Source organism: Micropterus dolomieu, linkage group LG23 (genome assembly GCF_021292245.1).
Source record: "Micropterus dolomieu isolate WLL.071019.BEF.003 ecotype Adirondacks linkage group LG23, ASM2129224v1, whole genome shotgun sequence".
Taxonomy (NCBI): domain Eukaryota; kingdom Metazoa; phylum Chordata; class Actinopteri; order Centrarchiformes; family Centrarchidae; genus Micropterus; species Micropterus dolomieu.
In genome coordinates this window covers 8,913,021-8,926,980 of record NC_060172.1, presented here as the reverse complement: position 1 = coordinate 8,926,980, position 13,960 = coordinate 8,913,021, and the positions used below count along the sequence as shown (strand labels likewise).

The window sequence follows — 13,960 nt, the reverse complement described above, 5'->3', positions numbered from 1 at the left end:
TTTAGAATTGACTTTAAAATTCTATTGATCACTTTTAAAGCTCTTCATGGCCTCTCGCCTTGTTATATTTCTGACCTTTTAGTCCCATACGCACCAGCACGTACCTTGAGATCCTCGGGCAGAGGTCTGTTGTCTGTTCCAGAGTCTCGACTGAAAACTAAAGGGGACAGAGCGTTTGCTGTCAGGGCCCCGAGGCTCTGGAACAGCCTGCCCGAGGAAATCAGGTCGGCTGAGTCGGTGAACTCTTTTAAGTCCCTTCTTAAAACATACTTTTATAGGAGAGCTTTTCCCGATCTTATTTGACTTTATTTTATCCCTTTTATTTTATTGTATTTTACTAATTTTATATTAAATTTTCATGCTCTTATCTTTTTTTTGTATTATTCTTTACACTTGTTAAAGCACTTTGTAACTTGTTTTTGAAAAGTGCTCTACAAATAAGGATTATTATTATTATTATTATTTATGTGAAATATATTTAAATATATAATCAGTATCTCCATGTTCCACCATTAAAATAACACTATAACTGACACATACTAAAAAATGTAACACCATGTTATGATGGCAGTACCATAACATTGAAATAGGATGTCTTCTGCATCATTTTAAACACATTTTCCTCACAGTCACACCTGGGAAACCTGGGCTCTTGGGTAGAATTTGATAGGAAGGTTCTGTGGGATTGCTTGGTGGCACAACATGTAACCTATTTCTAATAATGGACTGATCACTGGGTTTACCAGGGTTGAGGAGGTTAAACAGTATGGGAAAAGAGAGAGATGGAACTAAAGCAAAGATGTTCCTAATGCACATTTATAAACATGAAAAATAATAAAGATCACAGCAGAATACATTCAGCTGCACGAGCTGTACTGAGTAGATTCACAGGTATTCACATCAAATACATATTTTTTTGGTAATTCATGTTGTGTATTAATGTTAACACGTAAAGTACTCTGCATGCGTACACATGCACACACAGTACATTACGTGTTAACATTAAGGGCGTTGTCCCAGATGATGAGGCAAATCTCTGAGGCTTCTCTGCCGAAAGCATCTTGGCACAAACATAATGATTACTTTCCCTGCCAGCAAAATGCATTGGCGGACTCCACCCTCTCTGTCTCTATAACTTTATATTCCGAATCATTCTTCTTGCTTAACTGTTGAATCCCTCCACACGCACACCGTCAAACCAGTATGTTTTGTGTCACACAGCCCTGGAAGAGCTTGTGGGTCACCTTTCACTTGTCCACAAAGACAGTCAGTTATCTCCAACCATCTCCAACCGCAGAGCGGTCGATGCAGGGAAATGATTTCCTCTCTCTCTCTAACCTCTTTTTAATATTTCACCCAATCTATTATCTCTTCACAGACAGGATGCTATCAGCGTCATGCAAAAATCACATCACACCACAAGAAAATCTTTGGAAGATTAAAGCTAAGATGGATGATTGATGATAATCATACTCCAGCTTGAGTGCTAAGATCTGCCAATCTCTTCCTCCTGATGTACCCAGAAGCAGGCTCAAAACCAGAGGCGATCAGGCCTTTGGTATAGCTGCCCCTAATCTGTAGAACAACCTGCCAGTCCATATCTGAACTGCCCCAACTCTGGAACGCTTTAAGTCACTGCTCGAGTTAAGACAGTTATTATCCCTGGCGATTTTAACATCATATCCTGTACAGGTGCTGGTCATATAATTAGAATATCATCAAAAAGTTGATTTATTTCTGTAATTCCATTCAAAAAGTGAAACTTGTATAGTTTATACATTCATTCCACACAGACTGACATATTTCAAGTGTTCAGTCCTTTTAATTTTGATGATTAAAACTGACAACTAATGAAAATCCCAAATTCAGTATCTCTGAAAATTACAATATTGTGAAATGGTTCAATATTGAAGACACCTGGTGCCACACTCTAATCAGCTAATTTACTTTATAAGTTTTATTGTTGAATTTCTTTACCTGTAAAGCACCTTGGTTGTTTTAAGTGTGCTATATAAGAAAATTGATCATCACTGATTTGATTTGGTCTGCCTCCAAACCAAAGTCACTAATAACCAGCTTGATCATTGTTCAAAGCTTTGGGACGTCAAAATAATATGGTGTACCTTCAGTTCAGTGAGATGATTCACATATTTAAAACAAAACAAAACAGAAGGTTCAGGTTCAGTCAGAGACACAAGGAACATACCATTTATATCAAATGGTTATATAGTTAGAATTTTCTCTTATGCTTTACTTTCCCACAATGTTTTTTTTTAACCTTAGAGTATCCAAAAGTGAGGTGAAAAAACCTGCTCAAAGACTAAAGAAACATTCCACTATTATTTTATGAATCCTTTTATTTCATTGCAGCCTCTTGCACAAACAGAAAACAAAAAATACACCAGTGTTGTTCTTATCAATTTGTACATGAACTCAGAAATTCTCTTACACACATTAAGTATCAAAACTAAATTAAACAAGCATTCACATACAACCGATCTAAAATCCCATTAGTTAAAAAAAGAAAACAATTAATATTATAATAGGAAATAAAACCAAACAAATATTTACAAAGTCTTGTGTTAAAACTACAGATATGTACACAGTGGGTGGTCAGAGCTCCCTCCTTGAGAGAGACAGGAGAACTTGTTTCCTTGGGAAGAAACTTAAAAAAAAACATATCATAGTGTTGAAATAACAGGATATTTTTCCCCTAATTGAACACATGTTGGACAGACCTGGGTCAATCAATGCTTCACGCTTGTTTTAACTTCCATGGAGTACCAAGTGGGTGGCGCCTACAGCCTAAGCCCTGTACAAACAGGGTCAGGATGCAATGACAATAAAATCAATCCAAATGACTTAACAACATTCCTGTGACAGTTTAAATGTTCTGGCACCACCATCCTCTTACACTTAAAGACATGCCAAATCTAAGAATCTGCTTGTAAACAACCTGGTCAGTGTCATCCAGCTGCAGAGTGGCAGTGCCAGCCCATCCTGTGCCACCTACAGGCAAGAAAAGTAACAGCAGCAGCACATCAGAAAGGCACATGTTGACCTGCTGAGCCACGTCGTCTACAGGTAAGTAAGGTAACTGTATTAACAAGTTCCATCGTTTGGTAGACTGACTCTAGAGAGGTGACACTTAAGAATCTATTGTTAAATCTGTTGCTGTAAATCTGTGGCGTTTGCATTAGCTAGTACTTTTTTTTTTTCAGGTCTAAAGTGCTGCTGTTGTTACAGTCCTTCCCTATAGGTGGCGCAGGTTGGGGCGGCAGGTGTGGAACTGGTCTGACAATGACCGAACAGCTCCCCCTTGTGGGGAAGCAGCATGCCAAAAGGTTAATGACTGAATTTGAAAATGAGTTACAGGCCAGTTCGAAAAGAGCTGCTTCATGACGTTTAGGGCTGAAACGACTTATCGAGTTATTTGAATAATTCGATTACTAAAATTCATCGACACAAATTCTTTGCATTGATGCTTCGTTTAATCCATATGACTATACAGCGCACTGTTTCGCACCGACATTTATTACTGTTGCACTTCGCTGTGATTAAGTGAACATGACGTGATTATGATGGCGCTGTTTGCAAAGTGGAGGAAGAGAGAGAAAGTGTCCAAAGTATGGGATTATTTCAAGCTAAAAGAAAACAACAACTTTTTTGCGCCGTCAAGCAAAAGTACTTCTTATACAATTACTTGATGAATCAATGAAATAATCTGCAGAATACTCGACTACTAAAACCATTGTTAGCTGCAGCCCTAATGATGAAACATTTTTTGCTCTTAAAATCTATTTGAGCTACTAAAATATTACAACTTTGGCCACAGTTGATATGTGTCACTGGGACAACAAATCTTGTTTTATACAGTCTGCAGAGAAATCTAAAAATAAAGTGAGATTAGGTTTGGGTGTGGCTTAAACTTCATTGATTCAGCTCAAAAAATGTGTGGCCGTGCCATGCTGGAAGACAAGACTTATTCAAAACCACAAAAGAACGCCGAAGCCACAACTGACAGTTAATGTCATGTTATTAAGACAAGTCAGGTAACCTTCCATTCATCCAGTTAACAGGGCAGACTCTGCAATCAGGCACTGTACATTAAAACAATCAGGAAGGATTACATAACTGGTTTATCCACCCAGCTCTGTCTTTTTTGAGTTGAACAAATACAGGAGGGAAAAAAAGCAGGGGATAATAAACAGCGCTGAATAGAAAATGCAAGCAAACGGCAAACTGTCGTCAAAGGAGCTTGGTCACTGTGGAAACGGGTAATGTCATGGATACAAACATTGGCAAATCGCTCTGCTCTCTGAGCTCGACAGGTAGTACCTGTGCTGAAACAAGCATAACAAGCCGATTATTAACTTTTCCATGGAGAGTTCTCTGATTGTGTCTGTTGATTATTTGTTTACTCATTTTTTTCAGGCCCTTAAAGGGAGATTATATCGCAAAGAAGCGCACATTAACATTTGATGTAAAAAAACAAAAAAAAGTCAAGTATAAATCTCAATACATTCGTTGTATTCTCAGATACACATACACACACATATACAAAAAAGTATTTACAAAGGCAGGACGGAGGGAAATGGGTTTCCACCTCTCCTTTGAAGGTTCATACCTCAAAATGATAAAAAATAAGATGGTGACAGTGATGATCATGATGAAATTGGCAGCAGTTTTGTAGGAAAACAAAATAGTTCATGTTGTTTACAGAAGAAGGAAGTGTTTCCAAGATGTAATCACAAGGAGTCCGAAATGCTTCGTAGAAGCCTGACACCACAGTTCTGTAATGTATAAGTAATGCATGTCAAGTGTGTGTATTGTGTGTTTATATGAGCCCAGTTCATGATTTAAATCGACATGTCTCATCTGTTCAGTGACGAGAACAGAGACCAAAATCATCTCTGAGTCCCTGGCAGATTATTAGCTCCGGTGTTAAGACTTGAGCAAACATCGTGTTGACTGATAGCAGACGACCACTATTATCTCAGAAAGGAGAAAACAACAACCTGGAGTCGCTCTAAAGCTATACAGCAAGACACTTTGCATGTTACAGAGCTGGAACTACTGATAACAGAGCAGCTCATTAATACAAGACCAGTTCACCTGAAATGTCTTCAACAAATATGCTAATCTTCAGATTATTTAAAATCTCGCTCTCGACATTCATTCATCTTTTGATTACAATTCCTTTTATCAACCTCTTTCCCTGTTGACCTGTGGATGGAGTTTCACCAGATCATAAAGTGTAAAGAGAGCAGAAACCCTGAACAACCAGCAGGTCTAGCAACAAAGACGTGAACCCTCCTACCTGCATACATCACTACCTGTGTATGTTTGAGTGTCCGTGCTGGTAATTTATCATTATTAGGTTTATCATTAAAGGTCAGTTGTACTTCGGATACTGCTAGATGCCTATTATCAGTCAACCAATGTTAGCAAGAAGCACCAGAGTAACCACGGGCGGACAGGGATGACTCTGGAGCTGTATCTGTGCATGATTCCTTTAATGCTGTTAGGTTCAGATGGCTGTCACAAATGTATACTGCTCCATCTGTGTGTGAGAATGTGTGTGTTTGTTTATACAGGTATGTCTGTGTTAATTCTGGTGACGTTTCATGTGCAGGGCCAGGTGGTCGGAGCGTGAGAAGCAGCGGCTGCACGCGATGCATTTGAAGGGTTTGGCTCCGGTGTGTTTCCGGTAGTGTCTGGTAAGCTCATCCGATCGGGCGAAACGCCAGTCGCAGCTCTCCCATGTACAACGGTACGGCTTCTCACCTGCAACAGAGAGGCAGACAGGACGTAAGCATTCGCAATATACAGAACATTTTCTCTAAATTGAAAAATTATTATATCTTTTTGTATTTAAAATCTGTTTAGTAAAATGTTTATTTCCAGCTGCGCCCTGATTAATTCAGACAGGGTCATACTCTGCCACTGTGTTCTGCTGCTGGTCACAGAAAAGCCAAGCAAAGTGGCTTCTACAAGGACACCTCAAAAATAGTTTTAAGGCAAGGAGAGAGTGTTTCCTAATCATTTATCCATCCAAATTTTCACAGGGACTGATTGGATTTGGACCAGAAACTAAAGTAAGATAACACCATGAGGAATTTGAAAAAAAAAGTTTTGCATGCTCTAGCTGATTAACTACAAATATATAATTAAATTAAAAATAAGTATTATATAATAATAAAACAGCTTTTCCTCTAAGATTGACTTCCTTCCTTCCAGGTAGTGATTGGATTCTGTTTATATAGATGTGCCAAGAAAATCAGTTTCCAAAGACTTAAAGTTGCCTGAGATGGATAATATAAATATTTCAGATAATTCATCCCAGTAAACAATGTGCGAACTTTATTTTCCTTTTGTATATCTTTCATGGTAACACAGTCAAGCAGGTGCCGTTTTAAAAGCGCTACGATTTGAGAACCTTGTTAATGCAAGAAACAACCATATCTTTGTTTACTTGTCATATGTCTTTTTAATTCAATTTTCCAGCAACATAGTTAAGTGCAATGCTTTTCAGTAAGTAATTGATTTCCTAAACCAGGCACACAGAAAGTCCTCTCGTGTGGTTTTCCACCCAGTCACAACTGCACAAACTACTACAAACCATATTGTTGACGGAAAGTTGTTTTTGTTTCATATCCTGGGTTTAATTTGAGCAATTAAGTCCACATCACTTAACATTTTAATCACGGTGTCACCTCCCCAGATCTCACTGATGCCAATGGTGAGAAAAATGTTTCTTTTAACTTAAAACAAAACCAACGTGTGAATAATAATAATTAATACGGCAAAACCTGAAAGTGTGAGTGAGAAAGTGTGTGAACCTGTGTGTGGCTGTATTTCTAAATGGAGCGTAATCAGTATTTAGGCATTTTTAAATGGCAGTTAGCTGTGTGGGCGGGAGAGTATACTTGTGGTTTTCACGGCTCCCTTCTGTAAACACTGTGATGAAATCGCATTGGCTAAAGGTTCGAAACAATGGGCTCAATTATTGTGTCAGGTGACACGCACATACACACATACTTTGCACACACAAGTATGTAACAAGATGCCATGTTGTTGTTTTACTCGTTGAATACCTACAACATTTATGGCGTGATTTTCCTCAAGAGACAAAGTGGGAGAAAGACAGACATTATGGAGTAGTTGTGGAAGTCTAATTTCAAGTCATTTTCATGTCTTTACTTGAATTAACAGAGGATGTGGTTGCTTCATTCACAAACTGTTGCAGAATTTTAAAAATGCACTATTGCAACAACAGGATGTTGCAGCAGTAAGCACTGTGTGTGTGTTACAGCTCACTTTGTTAAGAAATCTTAAGTACTAATGACAACACAAATTGTACAAAAAAACCCATTCCAAATGGTGTTGATATGTGGTTTTGATGTGGCTGTTTTCTTCCTACTATGGTCTTGCTACAACTTTAAGATATATATAAGATAGCAGTGTTACTTTGACCGGCTCGCAGAGTCTCAGGTTGGATTTTTGTATATTCTTGCCCTGCTGTTCATTAGTAGTTTGCTTTTTTTAATAACTGATGAGACTGACCAAGAAGTAGACCGACTGAAAGGTGTCATCCGGTTAACCACATTGAAACCACTTATTTACGAGATGAGGCAAGTTTGGAAGTTCACTATACATTTTTGAGGACATTGCAAGTTTTTTTTTTTTAAGCGTGTCTAACTAGGGCTGGAAAATATGGCCTAAAATGTTATCACGATAAAAAGTTTCATGTATTTCGATATCGATAATTATCACGATAAGTATCAATTGTTATTTCTTTCGAGTTTAAAGACTGATTTTTGCTCCTGAGTAAAAGTTGAAGAAACCTGATGGTTAATTGTGGTTTAAACTCTTCTTTATGGTCAAACACTTGATGCCAAACAGTGGATCACTTCACTAATCTGAGGTAGAACATTCAAAACAATTATGATAAAATCTCTTTTTCAATAAATATATAATCTTGAACTGTGTCATTGCTGCAATTAGAAAATCTTGCAATTCTTGCACATTACTGCCCCCGACTTGTTACCTTTTAAAATGAACCCAGTTGACCCTTTGTGAAGCCATGCCCCCCTTAGTTACGACCACCTTTCTGTCTCCTTTGTTTGCATTGAAGGTTATATTCAGGCTGTCAAACTGAATGAAGGAAAAAAATAAATAAAAGCTAAAGCCTACCGATCACAGTGTAATGTGAACCACTGCATCCCCTGGCAATTCAGTTTTCACATGACGTGACATTCCAAGGAAAACGCTCCCTTGGGGGGCAAAAAAGACGTTATTTTCCACTGTATTAGCTAACCTTACATTAGGAACAATCCAGCCTACATTTTTCTGGATTTGTTTTAGGTTTTGGAAAAGGAATAAATCATACTTGTCCTTTCAACCTCTCCTGGTAGTCCATCCATCCATCATCAACCGCTTATCCTGCGTACAGGGTCGCGGGGGGCTGGAGCCAATCCCAGCTTACATCGGCCGAAAGGTGGGATACAGTGTAATGATTACACGTGCTGCAGGAACAGCATTTGACCATATCTTGAAAAAAGTTGGAAACAAAAGCTAGAAAACTACGTCTTATGCATACGAGTCAATGAAGCACCGCCATTAGTGTTGGAGCTCAGTCACAGCGAGCTCTATACTGCGCTGTGATTGGCCAGCTTGCGTATTCGGAGCGTGGCTTAGCGAAGGGGAAATTTGAGCTATTGAGCTTTGCTTTGAAGTCAACAGTCCTTCTTTAACTAAATTATTTTGTTTTGTAAATAATGATTGTTTTAGAATAAAACTTTTATAAATAACACAATCTAACTCTTCCACTTGCTTACTGTACCCATAATATTGAACATCTAGGAAATAAAGCATATCCTATTGCTTAGTAATTATATGGTAGTTCTGAATGTTATAGTAGGAAAAGAGAGAACTTCTTAAATGATGCACTGAAGAATAATGTGTCAAATAAATCTAACATGACACTTATCCTTCCCCACCCAAACATTGACATTTCTCTGCTGTGCCACAACGTGCTATTTCCAAACAGTGAGCTAATCATCAACAAAGAAAAATAGCTCTGTTGAATAGGCTAGTATGCACACAATAGGTAAAAAATGTCATCCTTTATAGTCGAGGTGGAAATTAATGTCTGACAATCAATGCAAGGCATGAGCCCAAACCAAACTGAAAAGGAGATAACACAACAATAAAATTCTGCCGAAGCCAGATTCCTCAAACTGTAGTTTGGTACTTTCCAGAGCCAAAAGGAAAAAAGTTCAGGATATAAAAGGATCGAGTTTGTGTTTTTCTGTACTGCCCCCCCCCCCCCCAACAAGGACTAAAATTTATGTTTTGTCATCTTGACGCAATGTCCCCTATCTATTTCAAGAAACATATTATTGTGTTTTGAGTCTTAACTTCATTTGTCATGTTACCCCGTATATGTTTAATGCCACAAAAAGTACTTTCTAAGTTGTGTCCTGTGCTGAAAATCATGAAGGAAACTCTTCTATCAGCCAGCGGCGAGGGAGTGTGACGTTTGGGTCATCGAGTGCTCATTACCAATGTGGGCCCCGTTAGTGCTGATTAGATAGCTTCTGCTATTGACCATCAATCAGTTAGTGACAGCTATTAGTGGAACAAGGGGGTCCAAAGAGCACAGGGTTCAGGTGACAGGAAGAGCAAAAAAATAGGGACAAACAGAAAATCTTCGTTAGTGTGTTTTTGAGAGTTTCTAAAACCACCCTGAGTGGTTCATTTAACATTTAACAACTGATTGTGGGATGGCCAGAAGTTTAAAATGATATTTCACAAATGCTTATGAGTAAAAATAGGTTTTGCTTTTTTATAAGTAGACACATAATAATAGCTTTTAAACACATTTTTGAGAAACAAATATCCCCCCCCACACACACACACACACACACACACACACACCTTTAAACCATACAATTCTTCTTTAATCCAACAAGTACCTAAATCCCACATCAGAGGCTCAGAAGCACTCCAGCCGCCTATCAGGACAATATCCTGTTTCTAGAGTTAACTGCTCTTGATGTGTGTGTAGAGGTGGAGTGCAAATGTATAAAAGGGTCGAGGCTCTCAAGCTGCAGGTGTGTTTGGTTTTTCTCTATAGCTGCGCTGTCGGGGTCAAAAGCACAGACGCCTCTCTTAGACTATTATCCCCAAGGACGGTGAAATATAACACATACACACACACACACACACACAGAACAAACACACTTGACTAGTATATATTCCTAAACAAGCTGCTAAAAGGTCACGTGACAACCAGCCATACATGTTTTCAGTTTATTTTAGTCTAAACCCATTGCTCTCAGGTTTTGAGGAGATTTACCTGTTGGTCAACTTATTACCTCTGGAGTGATAGGATTTCTGACTGTAGCATCACTCATGTTCTCTCATGGTTAGATTCCAACATAGTTTGAATCCTCATAAAGCAAAGATGAATTTGAAAATACTGGTCTTGTGTTTTGACATAAAGGGGAAAAACAAGGTGGCAAACATTTTGCAAAAGTAACCAAAAGTAACCAGTGTTAAAAAGCCAACATAGTTTTTTTCTAGTAAAACCAAATCTTTAATAAAAAATATAACTATCAATGTACTGATGTAATAATCTTATGGAAATCTTAACTAACACATATGGATGATTTCTCAGTTCACTGGGCTGCTCTCGCTGCAAACGTGGATGTCGCATTTTAAACTAAATAAAAGACTTTGGAGGCATTTGTACACGACAGACAGCACTGTTTGATCAGGTGGCTGATTAGAAACGGCCAAACTATTATCTCTCCGTCTCAAACACACACGTACACTAATAAGTGCATGTATGAATACATCATAAACCACAATGGACAAACACAGTCTCTCGCACACAAACACAAGAAAAAACACACTCAGAAATGTACAAACAGTCTAACAGCTACAGCCATCAATCACACAGTCGGACAAAAAAGCCTTTGTTACAGGCTGATGTGTACTTTATAAGGAACATATATATTTATTCTATAGGAGGCTTCAAGTCTCTCTGCCGCACTGAATCCACTGCATTAAAACTTAATACCTTCTCCTCTGATCACTGTTTGCCGTTTAGAATATAGACAACATTAGATTAAAATAAAGTCTGTATAAAGAGGATTCACTCCAAAAAGTTTTAAATGAAACGAAGGAGAATGATATGTTCATCACTTTTTAATATTTACTTAATTTTTAGTTAAGGTACTATTTATTAAAATTCTACTCGGATGGTGCACATACTCTGACCAACACTTGCTTTACTTAAAGAAACACCTGTTGAAAGTTGTTTTTGTGAATACGTAACGACCATCTTTAACAGGTCATGTCACATTTAATCTAAAGTCAATTTACATTTCAAATAAGGGCATTTAGCTGATGGTCTTACTTTGAATGTGTCTAACATTAAATTTAAGAACCTTGTGCAATCTTATTTCTTCAACTACTTCTACTATTACTCTTTAATGACTACACAGTCCAATATAATACATCAGGAGTACAACAAACACATTTTAAAACCATCTGTGCCAGGTTTTACTGAGTCAAAGAACAAACACTTTCAGGCTTTCCAGGACGCCCATAAACTCTTTGTCGACCTCTTCGTTTTATCAGCTCAGTTAGTGTTTGTAAAGAGGGCTGGAGGGTTCCCTAATCAGGCTGATAGCACTACTACTCTTGACACACACGTACACATGTACACATGTACACACACACTCACACACACACACACACACACACACACACATTAACATAATTACAAAAGTCAATGTGCAATGTGCTCAAAAGGCTGCTGAGGCCATGGTCAAGGGTACCCCCTGCCCCCCCCCCCCCGTAACAGTGGGATGGGCAGATTGCTATGATCGCAGAGCTGTCAATGACCACAGATAGTGATGCACTCCAACAACATGCACATTGGCTTTCAGATGGTCCATGCCTTGATCAAAGACCCTATGGCAATGGCTGCTGTTCCCATTGAGGACCATTGGAAGCTGGTAATTCGCAACCTGTATGTGGTCTGGCCTGCTAGATATAGTGGTGGAGGAGTTATTCAGATCCCTTACTTAAGTTAAGGTATAAATACTACCGTCGAAAAATACACCATTACAAGTACAGTGGGGAGAACAAGTATTTGATACATTGCTGATTTTGCAGGTTTTCCTACTTACAAAGCATGTAGAGGTCTGTAATTTTTTTTATCATAGGTGCACTTCTGTGAGAGACAGAATCTAAAACATTCAGAGTGGTATATCATTAGTGATACAGAGTTGTATTGGATAGTATTACCTAATGTTGTAATTTATCTATTTGTCTTTTGTTTATACACTACTGGTTAGTTTAAGAGTAAAGCACTGCATCAAATTGTATAAACTCCCTATTTGTTTTCTATGTAAAATTTTTTTGTAACTGAAGATGTGTGTAGTGCAGTAAAAAGTACATTTTTCTCTCTGAAATGTAGTGAAGTAAAAGTACAAAGCAGCATAATATTAAAATACTCAAGCAAAGTAAAAGTACCTCAAAATTTAACGCAAGTACAGTACTTAAGTGAATATATTTCTACCACTGTTTGTTAAGCAACGTAGACCAACAACAGATTCCCAGCAGAATGACCCAAAACTACCAATTCATCATAGTCATATTTAAAAGTAGCGTGAGTTTAGTTTAATGCTCTTTACACATAAAGCTCTTTACCGGAGTCTCATGCAGCATGAGCAGCATGATTCAGCATGCAATGTGTGGGATGCGTGTCTTTGACCTGTGGGAGGAAAATGCAGCAATCTGGAGATACTCAAAACTGGAGTTTTCAAATCCTTTATGTTGTGAGGAGACAGTTGATGAGCCACTGTGTCGTCTTACCCTATCCAAGATAAGCAATTCCGAACTTACGTATCTATAACAGGAGCTAATCACCTACTACGTTGGCTAAACATGAGGCCTACAGTCAGTGTGACTTGATTTTTTTGGTGAAGAACATTAAGAAAAGTAAACCGACATTTCATAGAATATTTTATCATATCATCATGCTGACACACACACGCACAAGCACCCTCACAACTTCCTGATACTATTGCCTTAAGAACAAAAAGACAGTCAGAACTTCCAGTTAACTGAAACGCACATGAGGGATAAAAATTCTCTCTGTTCTCTACTAAGTCCATTGATCACCGTCACATCTGTGTTACGAATGTACAGTACGTCAGGAACGATAATAAAAGCCAGGCAAGAAAACTAAAATTTTTAAATAAACTGGAAGCTAATGTAGAGAGGCTATAATGTGGATTATCTGTTATCCCTTATATTTGTTCTAGGGAGAGCAGACTGGAAGCCTTCTGTATGAGTTGAAGGTGTGAATAGGCTTCACCACTCAAGTAGGCAAACAGAGGCTTGCATTAATCAGTTCAGGAAAAGATAAAGCATGAATAACTTTTTACAGTCAGAGAATGAAAACAGAAAACATCCACATTTTGAAATGAGTTAAAGCTGATGCAAAAAGGACTGAGCAGTTTTAAAAAGGTACATTTAAAAAACTAGATTTTTAATGTAAGGTTAGGTCAGGTTACCAAATTCATAAAACAAATGAGCTCAGTGAGCTGAACAAGACTGTTTATCTTATAGAGTTGGTGAAAGTTATTGGACATCTAAAATTTGATTATTAGCCAGACAGAGTCAAGTCTTCAAGTCTGACGTTCACAGATACATTAAGAAGTGTGTTATCTGTGTGGTGGGAAAAAATTTTTTACAAAAAGTTGTCCTGGAGGAAGCACATGAATACAAATTATAAAGGGGATCTAAGACAGAGCCTTGAGGCACTCCAAAGTTAAGAGGATACAGAATTATCCTTAACATTGAGCTGTCTGTTTGAGAGATAGGAGGTGAACCGGTTTAAAGTAACAGTGATGGGGGATGAATATCCATCTCAATC

At 38.1% G+C, this 13,960-nt stretch overlaps 1 protein-coding gene across 1 annotated transcript in view; it reads right to left on the bottom strand.

The window, feature by feature from the left end:
* Nucleotides 1–2,389: 2,389 nt before the first annotated feature.
* klf5l (Kruppel-like factor 5 like) overlaps nt 2,390–13,960 on the bottom strand; it is a 28,552-nt gene continuing 16,981 nt past the window's right edge. Inside the window, exon 4 of the mRNA XM_046040186.1 lies at nt 2,390–5,787. Within this exon, the coding sequence (XP_045896142.1) occupies nt 5,609–5,787 (179 nt within the window). The 3' untranslated portion in view covers nt 2,390–5,608. The remainder of the gene's footprint in view (nt 5,788–13,960) is intronic.